The 18,224-nt window shown below is 54.9% G+C and overlaps 2 protein-coding genes across 2 annotated transcripts; both read right to left on the bottom strand.

The window, feature by feature from the left end:
• Positions 1-707: 707 nt before the first annotated feature.
• On the bottom strand, positions 708-8,914 carry Zbtb48 (zinc finger and BTB domain containing 48). The gene is made up of 11 exons (XM_027947459.2): positions 8,806-8,914; positions 7,613-8,305; positions 6,923-7,164; positions 4,049-4,160; positions 3,302-3,394; positions 2,814-2,900; positions 2,497-2,651; positions 1,853-1,989; positions 1,618-1,782; positions 1,135-1,223; positions 708-1,056 (listed from the first exon to the last, which is right to left on the bottom strand). The coding sequence occupies exons 2-11, from the start codon at positions 8,300-8,302 to the stop codon at positions 760-762; spliced, it is 2,067 nt and encodes a 688-aa protein (XP_027803260.1). The 5' UTR covers positions 8,303-8,305; positions 8,806-8,914; the 3' UTR covers positions 708-759.
• A 479-nt stretch (positions 8,915-9,393) lies between these two features.
• Positions 9,394-17,203, bottom strand: Tas1r1 (taste 1 receptor member 1). The gene is made up of 6 exons (XM_027947500.2): positions 17,013-17,203; positions 14,701-15,007; positions 12,305-13,066; positions 11,733-11,945; positions 11,296-11,416; positions 9,394-10,325 (listed from the first exon to the last, which is right to left on the bottom strand). Exons 1-6 carry the CDS (start codon positions 17,201-17,203, stop codon positions 9,394-9,396), a joined length of 2,526 nt encoding a protein of 841 aa, XP_027803301.2.
• Between the last annotated feature and the right edge of the window lie 1,021 nt (positions 17,204-18,224).

The following is an 18,224-nucleotide window of genomic DNA, read 5'->3' as shown; positions in this document are numbered from 1 at the left end:
TGATACTAATCCCATTAAAAGACGGAGACGAAGCAGTAACTTGCCCAGGGTCACAGGGCTATAAAAAGGAGTTGGGAAGAAACTTAACACACCGCAATCTATTTGAGCACCTGAGGGCTTGTCTTCCATGGCTCTCAGCCCCCCATGGCTGCAGAACCTGGCCCCTCTCCATTCAAGGCCTGGCCTCTTCTATAACCCAGGCCTCTTAGACCAAGCTAGGGCCCTCCTAAGGGACATGTCCCTCTGTTGGTATGCTGCCAGCCAGGCTGAGCCTGCTTAGCCAGGAGCCTGGCCTTCCTCAGGTCCCCAGGCAAGCTCGGATACTCCTGAATTGGGCCAGTATCTTGGCTCCAGCCAGTGAGGCCGTCATCATGGGCCACCACTCCACAGAAGTTTAGGAATGAATTCTACCTGATGTCACCCCTAAAACAGGAACACTACCAACTCTGGCCAATGCTACCAGCTCTAAAATCTGAAAGAACAGAGGCCAGGATAAAGAAAATAAATAAATAAATAAAGGGCAGAAGACAGATGTGGGAAAAACCGAGTCCAAGGGTTTGGCACCCAAGGCTGCCTGCCCCCATGATGTCCTGTTCAGCTGAGGAGCTGAGGACGGGACAGGGGCACCAGCAGGGGCACAGGTGAAGAAAGCAGCATTGACTGTCTCCAGGGCATCAGGAAACAGACAGTTGGGCAGGCCAAAACAATCCAGTCCAAAGCCACGTGGTTTATTGGCTGGGACCAAGCAGACAGGGTGGGCTACGTGTCACAGTCCTCCGGAACAGCAGCTGTGATGATGAGTGAGGGCTCCAGGACACCGGGGCCAGCAAAGCTCTCCTCTGCACACAGTCTCTGGCCAGGGAGCTGGGAGGCCAGGCTGCCCTGGGCCAGCGACTCCACGATGACCTCAGCCGAGCCCACTTCCAGCTCTGCAGGTGGCTGGAGGGCCACCACCACCATCTTCTCGTCCTCAATGACCAGGTTGCGGAGCTTGCGCTGCCGTGGGTTGTAGTTCTCCACCCGATCGTGGATTTCCATGTGCCTGCGCAGGTGGGCCTGCGGGGAGTGAGAGCTCAGGGATGGGGGCAGAGCCTGGGGGAGGGAGAGGTGACCCTGGGCGCCCCTGCCACCTACCTGCCGGGTGAACTTGTAGCCACATTCAGTGCACTCGAACTTCCTCACTCCCTTGTGCCGTCTGACGTGCACACGTAACTGTTCCACGGCTGCAGGAGTGACGGGGCCACAGGTATCAGGAGCCGGGGAAACATGGCAGAGATATGCCTGAGATTGCAGGCCAGGATCCCAGGGCCCAGGAGGAAACCCAGCAGGAGGCCCTGGGCAAGGGTCCCCCCACTACTTGGGGCCAGGCCCTGCCAGGCTCTACAACACCTCCCTGAGGTCACAACTGACCAGGCCCCTGGGGAGCCCCAGCCCCACTTGCACTGTCAGCAGCTCCACTCGCCCCTGTAGGCACTTGAAGACAGAAGATGTCTGCTGGCAGGGAGGCTCAGCAGCTGAGGAGTGTCGCTAGGCCTCTGCTGCCCCCCACCTCTATGGACACTCTCCCACTTGGGTCAGCAAGAAACAGATGGCCCAGCCTTGGGCACCCCCAAGTACCTTTGAAGGTCTTGCCACAGATCTGGCAGAAGTGGGGCCGGCCCTCCTGGTGGCGGCTGGCCACGTGCCTCAGGAGGGGCCCCTTCTCGGTGAAGCGCTGCTCACAGAACTCACAGCTGAAGGGCCTCTCACCTGTGTGAGTGCGGTTGTGCTTGTCCAGGCTGGCTGTGGGGACAAGGCAGGGGCTCAGCACTGGCCTTAGCCCTAAGACAAGGAGGTGATGGGCCTGCCTCACCTTGGGTGCGGAAGGTCTTGCCACACAGATGGCACTGGAAGGGCTTCTCGCCCGTGTGCGTGCGCAGGTGCATGTTGAGGTTGGCCTTCTGAGTGAAGGCGTGGCTGCAGAGCTCGCAGACATATGGCCGCTCATTCCTGTTTGGGTAGGGAGACAAGGCAAGGCCATCACAGAGGGAAGAGGTCCCCCTCACCCTGCTCCAGCTAGGATATGCTGAGCAGGAGGGCTTGGGTGGTACAGGAAAGGGACACCACCACTGTCCAACCGAAAGGAGTCTATGGAAGGGACTGGGGGTGTAGCTCAGTTGGTAGAGCGCTTGTCTTGCAAGCCCAAGGCCCTGGGTTCAATCCCCAGCACCAAAAAAAAGGAAAGAAAAGAAAGGAGTCTATGGAGCAGGGAGTCACAAGAAACTAAAAATTTGCCCCAAGAGATACAGTGCCTCGTCTTGGCCTGAAGCCCCTCCCCAGCTCCGGCACCTTAGCAAGCTCTTGCTTGTCCCACAGGTCCCCAACCCCAGAAAGACTGCAGGCACTGGACTCAGGGCAGAAGCACACACATCCCTGTGAATGTAAGCAAATGCTACCTTCCTGGCCCAGCTGCAGGCAGCAGGGCCAGACCCCAGGAGAAGATGGGCTGACCCACACCTGTGCTTGGCCTTGATATGCATCTGCAGTCCATTGCGGCTTGAGGCCCGGTGCCCGCACTCCTCGCACACAAATAGCTTCTCCCCACGGTGCTTGAAAGCCTCATGCAGCTGCAGCTCTGTCCGTGACAGGAAGCACTTGGCACAGGTAGGACACTGTGGGGTAAGAGGGACAGCAGAGCGCCCAGGACCAGGTGAGAACAGCATGGGGCTGCCTAGGATCCCCACAGGCCCCCCAACTTTGTATGGCCACAGCTGCCATGCTTCTGCTCATCCCACCTCAGAGAATGCTGGGCCCAGCCCGGTCTTGACACTTACTGCATGGGGCTTGGGGGCTCCGTGCAGCTTGATCATGTGGCTCTGCAAGTCCTTCTTCTGCATGAACTGCTGGGAGCAGGAGGAACACTGGAAAACAGGCCCACAGTCAACTCCAGGGCAGCCTGCACCAAGGGAACCCTGGCCATTGGGTAGGATGATATGGACAGGGCCCAGTCCAAGATCAAGGAGGGTCCCTGATCTGGCGTGAAAGATGGCTTGAGGGGAAGGAAGCTGTCATGAGCTGCCCATGCCATGCCCCCTATGGAAAGAGACAGGCCCAAAAAGACCCTGGAGGTGAGACTGTGGCCAGGGGCACCACCCACAGATGGAGGTCAGTGGATGGGGAGAGAAGGTAGGCTTCTGAACCCATGTCAAGGGGTAGGCCTCTGGGAGGATAAGGGCACCAGGCAAAGGCTCAGCAGGAAGGATCCTGGGGCCAGCACCCACCCCACCCAGGCCCTCAGCTCTGGGAACAGACTGAGCCTGACCTTGTAAGGCATCTCCCCAGTGTGGGACACCATGTGCACCCGCAGCTCCATCCTCCGGCGAAAGGTCTCCTGGCACACGGAGCATGTGAAGACCTGGCAGTGTGAGGGGCAAGCAGGGCCAGCATCAGGGGGAGCCTCTGCCTGTGACAGCAGCCTCTGCTGGGGCTTCCACTTGCTGCTGGGAAGAGTCTGCCTGGGGCGGGGGATGCTAGGGTGGGAGAGGGCAACATGTAACCCACCTGCCCTGACCATCACTGGGCACTGCAAACTACCATGTGCTGAGAAAGGCTTGCCCACCTCAGGCCCAGACAGGCTGGGTGCAGGGACCAAACGACTTCACCCACAGTCCCTGGCCTCAGCTGCAACCAACAGGCCTCTGGGAGGATAAGGGTAGCAGTTAGCCAGACCCCACCCACAGGGGACAACTGTGGGATGGTGGGCAAGGTGGCCGGAAGGGCCTTCCCAGGAGCCATTCCTTCTCCAAAACTGAGGGTAGAGCTGGGCCAGGGGCCTCAGCAGGTAAACCCAAAATGCCTCCCAAAATGTCCTTTCAGGGGTTGTCCCTCCTTCCCTGGAGGCCTATATTCCACTTGTACCAGAGTGTGGACCTGACGACATCCAAGGGCCCTGCAGCTATTTTTAGAGTCATCATCAGAGATGGTCTCCTATTTGGGCCCTTCCCAGATAGCACCAAGACATGGGCCAGCGTGCCCCTGCCCACAAGCACCTGGGTCAGCTCCCAAGTACCTGTTCTGAGCGGTTCATGCAATTCCGGGCTTCATGCTCCAAGAGGTTCTCCTTCCGAAAGTAACACTTCCCACATTTGGGACACTCAAAGGGTTTCTCCCCAGTGTGTTTCCTGCCAGGAGAAGCCACAGGGGTGTGGGGGCTGAGACGGTTTCCTAGCTCTCCCTCACCGGAGGCCCTCTTTGACCACCACTGATGAGAGCTGCACAGCAGAGATGAAGATGTGTCCTGGGACTGGCCATGGCTCACCACATGACCTGTGAGACCCCAGCTGGTGAACACGCAGAGAACAAGCCCCCAAAACCCCTTCCAGCACAGAGGCTCTCAGGAGAAGGCACCCCAGGCCATAAGCCCACACAGCTCTGTGCTTGAGGTCACAGCTGGGAACCAGCCTGAGCCCCACCTCTGCCAGCCTCCCTACGTGGTCCCACAGAGGCTGACGGCTAGCAGTCTTCTTTCTGAGGCAGTAGTATCCCTGGGTTCTGACTACCTGGAGGAATACTTGTCTTCCCAGAGCCTCTGTGGGCTCCATCTTCAAAACTGTGGCCAAAATCGGACCATGCACCTCGCTGCTACCACACAGTCCAACGGCAGATCTGAGCCCCACATGAGCTAACACACATCCTCCCCTCCACACCATCCTCCCAGGCAAGTTTAAATTCAGAAGCCAGAGGAACCCTTTTAAGACAAGTGGCCTCGGGGCTGGGGATGTGGCTCAAGAGGTAGCGCGCTTGCCTGCAATGCATGCAGCCCGGGTTCGATCCTCAGCACCACCTATAAACAAAGATGTTGTGTCTGCCAAAAACTAAAAAATAAATATTTAAAAAATTCTCTCTCTCTTAAAAAAAAAAAAAAAAAGACAAGTGGCCTGGGGCTGGGATTGTGGCTCAGCGGTAGAGCACTCCCCTAGCAGGGGCGGGATCTGGGTTCGATTCTCAGCACCACTAAAAATAAAGGCATTGTGTTGTCTCCATCTACACCTAAAAAATAAATATTAAAAAAAAAAAAAAGACAAGTGGCCTTAGTAGCCCTCCATGAGCTGGTCTGCCCCGTACCTTGTTAGCCTGGCTGTGATGTCTCCCACTCAGCCCCGAGAAAGGCCTTCGCCCTTCACCCCTTCCCAGCACCTCAACCTGCCATTCTCACTCCTAGCCAAGAGCTTCTCACAGGTTCCTGTGCCTACCCAAATGCTATTCCCATGGATGGCTTCCTTAGCTGCTTTAAATCTTTGCTCTTTAAATCCTTCCCTGTAAGTCACCCAGACCATGGCTATTTAAGACAGCAACTGTCCCCACCCTGACCCCAGCCTCTGGACCCACTGTCACACTACACATTTACTCATTAGGTTTTACGCTTTCATCTGCACTGTCCTACAAGAAGGTAAGCCCTCAATAATGACCTCTGTTTAGTCCACTGGTGTATCCTGAGTGCTCGTAAGTCTTGTCAGCTATCTGGCAATTTGGTTTTTTTGGGGGGCAGTGCCGGGGATTGAACCCAGGGCCTTGTGCTAGGCAGGTGCTCCACCGGTGAGCTACATGCCAGCCCTGTCTGTCAGTCTGTGGAATGAACTAATGAACACTGACCGAAGAGGCAATGGGCTACCTCACAACCCGCCAGAGGCCAATTCTCTCATCCCCTGCCACGGTATCAGCTGTCCTCAGGCCCTGCTGCAGTGGCCTCCTGAAAGCACTGTTCCCCTCCCAGCTCCAGGGCCATCCAGCAACATACAGCCCGAGATAAAGAGGAATGGAGACTGTTCTGCACTGGAATCTTTCAGTAGCAGACAGCCTAAGTGTCTGGGCAGGACACACAGGCCCAGAGTTCCCCACACACTGGGATTACCCAAAGGCTCCACTAGTGGTAACCACCCTAAGCACAGGGGTAGCAAAAGGTCTCAACCCCAGCTCCAGCTCCAGGATCACCGCTGGCTTCCCAGAGTATCAGACTGAGAACAGTTATGTGACACAACCTGGCTTGCTCCGAAAGCACACTGTGATGTCTTGGGCTGGAGAGTGGCAGGAATGGAAAGCCTGTCACCTACTTGCTGTCCCCAGAGGCTTTGCAGGCGCTCCAGAGCAGCGCCGTGCAAGAGGACTCTCTAGGACAGTGGAATGTCTGCGCTGTCTGCTTAGCGGCCAGGAGCCACACGGCTACCAAGCACTTGAGATGGGGGTAGTGTGTCTGAGAAACTGAATGAACTAATTTTAAATTAAAATGGATTCACAAGGGCTGGGGTTGTGGCTCAGTGGTAGAGTGCTTGCCTAGCACATGTGAGGCACTGGGTTCGATTCTCAGCACCACACAAAATAAGTAAATAAAATAAAGATGTGTGTCCATCTACAACTTATTAAAAATAAAACAAAAACAAAAATGGACCAGGGGACTGCTGGTTACCTTATTGGACACTCCAGCTTTAGACAAATGGTCTTTTATGCTCTACTGACACCTCAAAGCTAATGTCCCCAGAAATGGAAATAGCACCAATCCTCAAGATGAGCACCTAGCCCAAAGCCCACACTGCCAGGCTTTAGAAATTGCTAAGGTCAGGCCCTAGTTTCAGCTTAGAGTCCACAGGATTTTCCATTCCCCACAGCAGAAGCCAGGAGGAGGTCAAAGTCCACAGTTGGTACAACCTGTTGACAAGGTGTCTACTAATCCATCTCTAACCAAAAGACACACAGTAGAAGGGGGAGGAAAATCTGACCCAAACCAGGTTCCCACACCCTGATAAACAGAGGTATGCCCACACCAGGCACTATGTTAGTCTGAGCTAAAGCCCCCAGCCCCTACAAAGCCCACAAGTGGGAAGTACAGGACCCCTCCCCCAACATAGGAATGGCAGACAGGAAAAAAAAGTAGAAAAACAATGTTTACCTGTTGTGCACTTTTAGATAATATTTGCTGAGGAACTTTTTATGACATGTGGGGCATTCAACCGGCACCGCTGTACCTTTTCTGTTCTCAGCGGGCTCGGCTGCTAGGGAACCTGTACCCAGAGCTGGCTCTGCAGCACAGGGCTTTCTGATTATGTTTGACTTCCTCCTGGTCAGCACAGTCTCAGGCTCAGAAACGTAATCGCCATCCCCGTCGTCCTCAACTTGAACCACCACTTCCCACTAGAGTAGAAGAGGCAGCAGGAGGGGGTGGGGTCACCAAATTAATCAGCAGGGGTTGTGGGGACCCAGCGTTAGTTCCATCCCAAACCCCAACCCAGATGAGTCCTTTCATCAGGGATTGGTCCCTTCAGGAGCCCAGGGCAGACATCTGAATCTTGGATATGGGGAGAAGTGACTGTTTCTATAAGACACTGGAAGCCTGGCCAGATTTCACTACTTGAGGGAAACATCTATAACCCTGATGCTGCCCACTCCACCCCCAAAGAAGTTGGCAATCGTAGACAGCTGTAACTCACAGAATGGTCAGCTGAGGTCACTGGCTTCCTATGTTCAGAGAAAGCCTGTTCCACTACAACAGAGATTCTACTTTGGGGTCCAGAGCACCCCAGAACTGTCCATCTTTTCCCCAACTTTTGCCTCCCTGGTTCCAGCACCCTGGGCACAGTACCTCATTACACCCGCCCTGCAGCTGGGCACCTTCAGCCTCAAAGGGCCTTGGGGGCACTTTGCAGTCCTCAGACTCTTTGTCATCTGAGGGACAAGGCTTCAGAGCCTGCTTGAGTTTTCCAGCAAGGAAGGAGGGGCTCTCACTCTGAATAGGGGAGCTGAACTGGGACCTCTGGGGGCTGCGACTGCCTCTAGGCTCCTGATCCCTGGGGACTAGGCCAAGAGTCCTTGTAATCTCCTCTTCCTCCAAGTCTGTTGGCTCCTTAAAGTGGCTGTTCACATCCTGAGGGGCAGGTTTCCCCAACCCACTCTGGCCACCTGATGCCTGTCCCACTGAAGTTTTGGGCTGGAAGCTCTGGCACAGCTCCACAGCCTCTGGTACTCGCAACTCCCTGGCTGCCAGGAGCACTTGATCCCGGTTCCCTGAGGTGAGGGCGAGGTGACCAGTGTAGAAAAAGTCCAACAGGAGGCCAAAGATCCCAGAGAAGCCAGCAGGGAGGACAACACTGCCCCCTGGGCCATCCCCATAGAGGCTCTGGAAGAAGTGGCTGCAACAGGCGAGGACACTCCAATGTGCCTTGAACACCAAGCCCCCCACGTCTAGGGTGGCATCGCAGTACTGGCCCTTCTCCCGCTGCTTGTTGAGCTCCTGCAGAACCCTCACACTGTGCTGAACGAAGGAGCCGTCCATGGTCTGAAGGAGAAGAAGGCGGAAGTGACACCCTGGCCAGCCCAACCGAGAATAAGAGAAAGCCCCTCGTTTTGACAAGATCGAAAAGGGAGGATGGACGCTACTCACGCACACTAATCAGGAAAAGGGCCGAGGTCAAGGTTAAAGGGTGCACGCGGAGCGCAGGAAGGGACTGACAGCTGGGGGCGGGGGGAGCGGGGGTCATACTGGATTGGCCAGAGGATGGTGCGGGCAGGGCATGGCGGGGACAGGACAGGGTCGTGGAGTGGTGCGGCTGGGAATAACGAAGTTTGAGGGAAGGGGGCGGCAGACGAGTGCGAACAGATCGGCGGGGCTCAGCCAGAGGACCCCGAGCCGGGGAGGGCGGCGGCCGCGCACAGGTGAGCGGAGCTCACGCCGCACCCGCAGGTCGCGAGCGGCGGGCGAAAGGCGGCCGCGGCCACACTACCGTCGGCGGCTAAGGCGGCCCGCAGTCCCCCTCCCGTGCCCCGTGCCCTCCTCACCCGGACCGGTCCTCCCTGCGCCCGCTGCACCGGCCCCACTTCCGTCTCTTCCCTTCCACAGCCCACGGACCAACTGCCCCGGCCCGACGTGCCCTGCCCACCGAGCGCAGACGCCGCCGACGCCGCGCCGGATGTGACGTCAGGGCGCGCCGGCCCGGGGGAAAGACTCCGAGACGTAGGGTTCTCAGCTCGGCCCTGGGGGCGGGGCCTCTGAGAACCGCCAATGGACGTAGGGGGCGTGGCCGAGCCAAGTTTTCCAGCGACGGGCCCACCTTCCGGAGTTGCTTGGCAACGCCACGCTTGGCCGGGGCTGCTAGGCGCTCAGACTAGGACCAGCGAGGCCCCACCCTCTCCAGACAGCATGCGCCAAGGGGACGTAAACACGCATTTCACCTCTTTATTGGCAGCCCCCGGAACCTGGGGTCTGTTCACCCGTGCGGTGACACATCGCATGCCAAGATTGAGACGCCCAAAGATCTCCCGGACACTGCAGGCCCTCCACCCAGCTTGACCAACTTCAGCTTTCAGGGCAGGATAGATTGACAGCCCACCCCGCCCCGCCCCAGCTGGCTTTGCCTGACCCGCTGCTCAGGAGGGGCTGCAACGCCTAGTATAGTCCTGGATGGAGGCCTGAAAGTGCTCTGTGTTATTGAGGTCTGGGCGAAAGAGGATCACGTAGCACTTGGGGAGGAAGTAACCACTGAATCCGCTGCTCAGGCAGGTCAGAAAGGCCAGCACATTGACCACGAGCAGGTACTTGCCCTGGTAGACGCTGGCCACGGTGAAAAAAGTAATCCAGGATACAAAGTTAAGGAGTTGGCTGAAGGTGACACATTTGGCCTCGTTGTAGTTTTCTGGCAAGTCCTTGCCCAGATAGCTGCAGGCAAAAGCACTGACCGAGAGGAGGCCATTATAGGTGAAAGCCAGCAGGAAGCCCAGTGAGTTGCTCTCTGTGCACTCAAGCACCACCAGCTGAGGAAAGCGTTGATATTCCCTTGTGGGCAGTGGCGTCCACACTACAAGCCAGATTAGACAGATGAGCAGCTGGGCCATTGAGCTGATCATCACAAACAGGCCAGCACCATGACATTGGACCCAAGCACGGTAGAACCTGGGCACCTTGGTGGAAAACTTGAAGATAATGATCAGTTGGAAGGAGCGAACTGTCAGGCAGGATAGGAAGATGGCAAACCCCAGGGAAAAGAGTGCCTGGCGCAGCAAGCACGCGGGCAGCGTGGGTTCCCCAAAGAAGCCATAGACGCTGCAGCTACCTCCTGCCAGGGAGCCCAGCATGAGGAAGCATAGCCTACCTCCAGCCGACCTCACCACAGGGGTATCTAGGTGCCAGGCAAACAGGCCAGCAGTCCCAACCAGCAGCAGCAGCAGCAATGTATTAGCTGCTAGCAGCACCCAAGAGATGGGTTCCTGCCAAGTCAAAACCACCACTGTGCGTGGGAAGCAGGTCTGGCTTCCCTCAGGTGCCCACTCTTCTTTCCCACAAAGCTGGCATCCGTAGAGGTCTGAAAGGGAAAACAAAGGTGGTTCCTGAGAGCCAGTTGAACAAAGTAGGATTGGGGAAAGGAGGCTTGCAGGTCCGCTAGATGCTGCGAGACCTGTATCACAGCAGCTTCCTCCGGAAAGCATATTGAAGCGGGCAGTGTCAGGAAAGCCTGGAGTGCAGCTGGAGGCCAAGTGTTTCCTCAAAGTGTCTGTGTTAGTTACATACTCTGGAGAAACATGGATAAGTTCTATGTGGCTCATGATCCAAAAAGGGGTTTGAAAACCCAGAGGGCCTTATAGTGGTCGCTCTGCCCCCATGCCAGTGAGGCTGAGCTCCAGTACGAGCAGCCAGCCCCAAAGGAAGGATGTGGTCATCTCTTTCCAGCACTTCCACTAGCCAAATCCACTTCCTAGGCTTCTGCTCTGTGATTTCTGAGTCCTGACTCTCTGTGGACAGAAGGCATAGTGTCCCATCCCCACATCACCACAGAGAAGTAAAAGCGAAGAATGTGGCCCCTAGTGTTCAGCTCTGGGCTGAGCCTTTAGCTACATAAGTTGCTCTCTGGCCTCCACTTTGTGTCACTGGGTGGTATACTCTCCTATGGCAGACATTCTACCAGGTGTCTAGGAGCTGGCTGTGTTCAGCATGGGCAACAGAAGGGACTTTCCACAAATAGGATGGGAGAGTACAAAGAAAACAGTAGCTACATCCGGTGGAATGAAGAGGTTGAACTCAGGATAAGATGCCTCTGCAGATGTGACATGAGCTCTCTGATAGAGGACAAACCATGGTCTAGAGATTTCCTTCTGTTGTTTCTGTCTGCTTGATCAGAATTCAATCTGGAGGCAGGTGTCTGTCAACCTGCACCTAACTGGCAGCCCATGACTGTCCTGGGGCTCAGTGTACACACGGGGCCTGGGAGAGGTTCTTTACCTGCTGGACAGCCCCTTGGAGTGCTGATCACTGGCCCACTCACTTTGTTCACTCACCACTCTTGTTGAGGAAGGTCCCAGCCTCACAGGGCACACACTCAAAGCAACAGTGGTGGAAACCCAAGACCACCCGATGGTGCCCTTCAACACAGTCTCTGGTACACACAGATGCGGGAACCTGTAAGAAGCCACAGGTGTCCTGTAGCCACACGGAGGGGCCCAAGTCAAAGGACAGCTTACTTGTGAGACAGAGGCAGAATCTCCATGCCTGTGCCTTCGGAGATCACTCCCAGGCAGAGCCCCTGGTGGTGTAAACCTACGGCATCCCAGTGAGCATCTATCTATTAGCACATGAAGCCAGCATCCCTGGCAGGGCTGGGTAGAATGATGGCAGTCTGATACCTGGGGTCCGCTTCCTGCCCTGGGTAAGTGCCACTTTCAAGCTCCTGGCCCCCATGAAGCAGTTACCTGGTGAGCCACCACATCCCCATTACCTGATTGTTCTTTCCGTGCCACTGGATATTGGTCTTATTTATGTCCAGCCGAACTGGAGACCATGTGAAGGAGCCAATGACTCTGAAGGTCCACTTGGACCCAATCCAATCCCAAGCAATGATGTTATAGCCGCTGAGAGGATCCCCATTGTCATCAAATGTCACAGTGTCCTCATGTAAAAGGAAATTTACCTTATAGATCTGCTCCAAAAGCTAAAACAAACAGAGATTGTAAAGCTATGGCAGACCACGTAGACACAGACTGCCAGAAGCAAGTGCCAGGGGTCTCTTGGGCTCCCAACCCGGTGATTTTACCCCCGGAACACCTGTTGTCCCTTTCTCGGAGCCCTTCCTACCAGCCCTCCCAGAGAAGGCCTCCAGCAAAGGATTCCTTTGCAGAGATTTCTTTTTTTAGCACCTTGCAGAAGGCAAGGTTCAGAGAGGAGAGGATTTGCCTAAGGGAACACCATCCCTCAAATCACTGTCTCTTGGGGTGACCAAGAGTGCCTACTCTGTTTGTCTCAGGATTGGCTCTTCTCCCCGATACCGGGGGCCTGGGGCTGGGCTCTTACCTGCCAGGGGTAGACTTGGCCCCTGGAACAGGTTCCAGAGGCACAACCTAGGAGCTGGTGGAGGCCGTGGGCTGCCGCATACACTGCCCGGTACACGTTGTAGGCAGAACTCATGGAGAAGGCCCCAAGCTTGGGCATCGTGTATTCTGTGAAAGTTTGGCACTCTCTGCAGAGCTGATTTGTGCTGCACCAGGAGCCCTTAGAACAGGACCTGGGGGCTCCCTTGTCAGCTCGGGCATAGGCCTCCTCAAACTCCTTCAAGCCAGGGATAAGCCTCTGCTGTATGGCCACGCCCAGCACTGTCCCAATGCCCTGGATCCCAGGCACGTTGGTGATATGTGTGGAGATGGCCCAGTCTTCTGAGGCGATCCACACCTTTCCAGTCAGTTTGGCCAGCACCACGGACTTGAAGAACACCCTGGCTAGCGGCCGGCTGGAGAAAACCACCACCACGGTTGTCCTGGCTAGGGCCAGGTGGCGCATCATGCTCCACATCTCCTTGTCGCCCTCTTGGGCAGAGGAAGACATGATGCCTTTGAAGGCAATGCAGATGCCCCGCTTTGTGGCCAGGTCCTCCAGTGCCTGTACTCCCCCCTGCCCGTAGTCACCGTAGCTGCCAACCAGAGAGATCCAGACCCACCCGAACTTCTGTAGCAGCAGCACTATAATCTCCACTTGGTACTTGTCACTGGGGATGGTACGCAGAAAAGAGGGGTACTGCCACTTCGAGCTGAGCACCGTGCTGCTGGCCTCATAGCTGATCTGTGGGGGTCCCATTCAGTGAGATCAGCAGCGACCTCAACTGAGGTCCCCCAGTGCCAGCCCTGTGCTGGGTGTGGGGACATGAAGAGGAAGGAGAACAGCAGTGCCATGCTTGACCCATGAGTCAGAGAACCCATTGTGGAGGTTCCATTGGGAAGTGGGGTGCTGGGGAGCAGTGGAATCTGCCTGGAGGGCCAGCTGGAGGAGCCCTGCATCCCAAGCACAGGGAACGAACCCTGCCTACAGGGAGGGGAATAGTGTGGTGTGGCTGGACATCAACAAGGGCTTCCGCCTGGCCAGGGGTCCTCTTCATGAGTGAGGCAGGGCTGGATGCCTTTACTCTTTTTTTTTTTTTTTTTTAATTTTTCATTAGGGATTGAATCTAGGGGCACTCGACCACTGAGCCACATCCCCAGCCTTATTTTGTATTTTATTTAGAGACAGGGCCTCACTGAGTTGCTTAGTGCCTCAACGCTACTAAGGCTGGCTTTGAACTCACAATCCTCCTGTCTCAGCCTCCCGAGCTGCTGGGATTACAGGCATGTGACACTGCACCTGGCTAGAGGCCTTCACTCTTGATCTGAGGCCTTGGTCTTCATTCTCTAGGCCATGGGGAGACCCTGAGAGTGTTTGAGGTAAACAAATCTAATTCCAGTGAGAAAAGTGTTAGAAAAGCCTCAAGACCAGGTGAAGAGTCATCATGGTCTGAATGAAGGCTGGGGCAGTGCAGAGTGGGGGCTCAAAGCCAGGCTTAGCATCTTAGTGAGGCACTTAGCAACCTGGTAAAATAAAATATAAAAAAGGGCTGGGGATGTGGCTCAGTGGTTAAGCACCTCTGGATTCTATCCCTCGTACCAAAAAAAAAAAAAAAAAAAAAAAGTCTCTTGTGAGGAGAGAGGTGCATTCCACATGGAACCCGTCAGTGCATAAGTGGCAGAGTCTGTGGGCCATGGATACTCACAAGTCAGAACACAGGGGACTGAAAGGTGCTCGTTGGCTTTGGAAATCTAGAAGGTGCCCTCCCTAATGGCAAGAACAAGTGTGGTGGGGCAGAATTCTGGGCCACAGGCAGAGCAGCAAATGAGAGGGCGGAGCAAGTGAGCAGCACTCCGGGCCTGAGTTCTAGTGGGAAGGAACAGGAAGAGCCTGGAAGGGCAAAGGGAGCCCCACATGCCTACAGCCCAGGGTGGGAGACTGATGGGCGCAAGCAGGAGTTGGTGCCAACAAGCGGAGGAGCACCCCACCTCTGAGCCAGGAGGAGGAGAGGCCAGGAGCCAGGAGGATGTGAAGGTTATGCACAGGAAGGAAAGGTTTTCAGCTGTCACTGAAGGAGATGGAGCCTTTGGATGGAGAGAGGGCAGTGTGTGTGGGGGGGGGCAAGAGGGAGCAGTCAAAATGGCAGCGGTTCCCAAGGGGAATGGGTTTCAAGAGGGCCAAGGCAGGGGATCTGGAAGCATCCCCTGGAGAGGAAGGAAGGGGGTTCTAGGGCAGGTGGGGACCTCTGCAGTGTGACTAAAGAACAGGGACCAGCCCCAGATCCCCAAGGGCTGGACTAGCCTTAGAGGGCGCAGCGACTCCCACCCACTTGTCCTAGCTCAGGTTGGATTTGCCAAACCACTGAGGACCTTGCTTACCAGGGGCACCAGGAAGGGACTCAGCATGGCGGCAGTGGTGACAGCGTTGTTGGTGTTGTCGGGCCCGATGAGTGCCATCACCTTGGGGGTGTAGTGGGAAAGGTTTTCTTGGATCTCCATGTGGTATGTCCCCGGCAGGCAGAGCATGTTCAATGTGGCATAAAAGTTGGCTGACTCCGAGCACACATCATACAGCTCATACCCCAGGGTGACATTGGGCAGCAGGGCTGTGGAGTTGTTTATCTCCTCAATACCAAACCTCATGGCCTGGAAGAGGTGGTAGCCATGGCCATTGAAGCTATCAGGCCTGCAGGGAAAGCAGAGTGAGAGTTGAAAAGGTCAAGGTCCCTCTAAGACCCACCAGCCTCCTAGCGTCCCAGGCTTGTGGGGTAGAAAACAACTCTGAGCCGGGAGGCTGAGGCAGGAGGATCATGAGTTCAAAGCCAGCCTCAGCAAAAAAGTGAGGTACTAAGCAGCTCAGTGAGACCCTGTCTCTAAATAAAATACAAAATAGGACTGGGGATGTGGCTCAGTGGTTGAGCGTCCCTGAGTTCAATCTCTAGTACAAAAAGAAAGAAAGAAAACCTTTGAGGTCATCTGCCCAGGCCTGTACTGATATAACTTCAGCATGGGCCCAGCAGCACACACAGTTCAGGATGTGTTGGCAGGCCTGAGGAGAGGCAGGGCCGAACTTACAGAATGTGGCCTGCCCCACCAGGCCCAGAGTCCTGCAGCAGAGCAACCTGCTGTATTAGAGGTTCACTTTAAGGAACTTCTCTCATGATCATGGGGGATGGTGAGCCAGAAATTTGTAGGGTAAGACACCAGGTGGGATATTCTGGCAAGAGCTGATAATGTAATCTTGCGTTCAAAGGCAGAATTCCCTTCTATGCCAGGGGCTGGGGATATAGCCAAGACTCAGTCTCATAAGGTCTTCGACTGATTAAACGAGGTCCACCTATGGTTTGGAGGGTCGTCTGTCTTTTTTTATTTTCTTTTCCATAGTGCGGATGGAACCCAGGGCCTTGCCCATGCTAGGCAAGTGCTCTACCTCTGAGCTTCATCTCTCTCTCCTCCTTATTTTAAATTTTATTTTGAGATAAGGTCTTGCTAAATTGAATTTACAACCCCTACCTCAGTCTCCCAAGTAGCTGGGATTACAGGCATGTACTGAGTACACCATTCCTGGCTGTACTCAGTCAGTTGATTTAAAAGTTAATCACATCCAAAAAACATTCACAGCAACACCTGAACTAGTACAAGTTCAATGTGGCATAAAAGTTGGCTGACTCTGAGCACACATCAGACAGCTCATACCCCAGGTTGACATTGGGCAGCAGGGCTGGACAAACAGACATGTAAAAATAACCACCACAGGGGCTGGGGTTATGGCTCAGTGGTGGAGCGCTTGCTTTGTACATGTGAGGCACTGGGTTCAATCCTCAGCACCACATAAAAATAAATAGAATAAAGGTATTGTGTCCATCTACAAATACACACACACACACACACACACACATGCATATATATAAATAACCAGTACACCTGCTTCACCTGGTTAACTAGTTAACTAGTGCTTTTCACTGGGACCTTAGGAAACTGCTGAAGGCCTGTGAGCCTCTGTGCCCCTACTCTGGGAACTGCTGTCACAACAGGGACAAGCTGAGCATGTGGTTGGTCCCTGATTGAAGGGCATGCTAGCCTGTTGTGCTCTCCAGCATCCTGACCTCCTAGAAGGTTCCCCCATCTTTCACATCCCTTCTACTCCAAGTTCCTCAGGGGAGGCCCACTGTTTCCTGCACACAAACTCCTTCAATTACCTGAAGCCAGTTTCCTGGGGTCCTCCCCCCAGCCTCTCTCCCAGCCTGGGCTTCTTTTCTTAGCTCCTGCCTGCAGGTTCTGACCTGGTCCACATTTCAGAACCTGCATCCTGGGCCAGCAGTCAGGAGTGTTTCAAGTGCAAGCCTCCCACGGAGACCAAAGGCATTCCCCAGGCTCCTGTGACAGTTCACAAGCAGCTGTCTTCTTTCAGAGAGGAGTAGTAAGCATTCTCTACCTGGATGGCCGTCCCAGGGAGGCTCCTGTGTGGGGCATCTGCCTCAGTCCTTTCTCCCTCTGGGAGAAAAGTCAGGAAACTTGAATGGACTCACTCTAACAGCAAGGACAAAGGAATCCATCACAAAATGGAAGCTGGCAGAAGCATTTGGAGGTGGCAACTGTGGAGGGAGGGACTGGGGTTGGGAGCTCAAGGAGTAGCCCAGAGGCCAGTAACAGGTCACACTAAGTGACAGCTCTGCTGGTCCCTCACTTACCTGTCACACAGGGTCACCTGGGGTCTGCGTCTCACCTGCAGACAGTCAGTATGGAGAGGGAATAGGCCTGCAAGGAGGAAATCCCCTGGGAGGCTGAAGTCAGGGGAGAACCACGTCTTGTGGCAGCTAAAAGCCCAGCAGCAGGCGATGGAGAGTTGCAAGACTGCCAGGTGAGCCACCCACGGTGACATACTGGCCAGGCGCCCCTGTGCCCAGCATGGCAAGCAGCAGCGTCTGACAAAGCCTGCCTTAAATAGAAGAGAGGGCAGTTGCCCAGGCACTTCACAAGTTGAGGCTCCTGAAAGGGGTGGGACTGGAGTCCAGTTGTAGAAGCTAGGGTGCTTCTTTTGGTTTTCCGGGCCTGTGGTCCCACTCAGGAACTGGGCAGGACCAGGGCATGGATGCAAACCAGGCAGCACCCAGTGACCCCTCCTCTGGACGATGTGGGTTTTGTCCTTGTTCTGGTGCCTGTGGCTTCACCTGGCTCTGAAAGGGAGCACTAGCATTTTGAACACCAGGGAAGCTGGAACACAGTTTCTCTGACTGCTGTGGGCTTCTATCAGTGAGTTGGGGATTTTTGTTTTGTTTTGGGGTCCTGGGGATTGAACCCAGGGGCGCTTCACCACTGAGGTATATCCCCAGCTCTTTAATTTTTTTTTCTTCTGAGACAAGGTATAGTTAAGTTGCTTAGGGCCTCGCTAAGTTGCTGAGGCTGGCTTTGAACTCGTGATCCTCAGTCTCCGGGGCCCCTAGGATTACAGGAGTACTCCACCATGCTTGGTTGGAAACAGGGTCTTGCTGTGTTGTCTAGGCTGGGCTGTGACTCCTGGGCTCAAGTGATTCTCCTGCCTTAGCCTCGCCAAAAACTGGAAGTACCGGTGTGCACCACTGAGCTGACAGGCAGCAGGCTTTAGAATCCTTTACCTGTGCCTCAGTCAACTGGGATATGGCTTTGAATTGACATGCCCATTCTCAGTTCCCAATTTTCTGACACTGACCAAATCATTATAGTTCAGCCTTGTTATCCAGGGTTGGTCCCTTCAGCCCAAAGACAAATACATGCAAACAAAAGGTATGCAAAAAGGCTGACTTTGTTTAAAATGCCAATCTTGGAGCTTTTTCTAAAGGAAAAATAAATCCCAGGTGGATTTCCGGAGGAGACCTGGTGGTTTCTGGCTTTCTCTCTCCAGCCGGCCCGGGTTGAACTTTTGC

This window comes from Marmota flaviventris, chromosome 10 (genome assembly GCF_047511675.1).
Source record: "Marmota flaviventris isolate mMarFla1 chromosome 10, mMarFla1.hap1, whole genome shotgun sequence".
Classification (NCBI taxonomy): Eukaryota; Metazoa; Chordata; class Mammalia; order Rodentia; family Sciuridae; genus Marmota; species Marmota flaviventris.
The sequence above is the reverse complement of the archived record's forward strand: the minus strand, read 5'-3'. Positions and strand labels throughout refer to the sequence as shown.

Excerpts from the sequence above, each read along its gene's own strand:
- Zbtb48 (XM_027947459.2), bottom strand. The coding sequence starts at position 8,302 with ATGGACGGCTCCTTCGTTCAGCACAGTGTGAGGGTTCTGCAGGAGCTC. Across the intron at positions 2,901-3,301 it reads CTGGGGAGATGCCTTACAAG|TGTTCCTCCTGCTCCCAGCA; the intron begins GTCAGGCTCAGT and ends CCTGTTTTCCAG. Across the intron at positions 1,057-1,134 it reads GCTACAAGTTCACCCGGCAG|GCCCACCTGCGCAGGCACAT; the intron begins GTAGGTGGCAGG and ends CACTCCCCGCAG.
- Tas1r1 (XM_027947500.2), bottom strand. The coding sequence starts at position 17,203 with ATGTCACCGTGGGTGGCTCACCTGGCAGTCTTGCAACTCTCCATCGCC. Across the intron at positions 11,946-12,304 it reads GCCAAGTCTACCCCTGGCAG|CTTTTGGAGCAGATCTATAA; the intron begins GTAAGAGCCCAG and ends TGTTTGTTTTAG. Across the intron at positions 11,417-11,732 it reads GGCACGGAAAGAACAATCAG|GTTCCCGCATCTGTGTGTAC; the intron begins GTAATGGGGATG and ends GGCTTCTTACAG.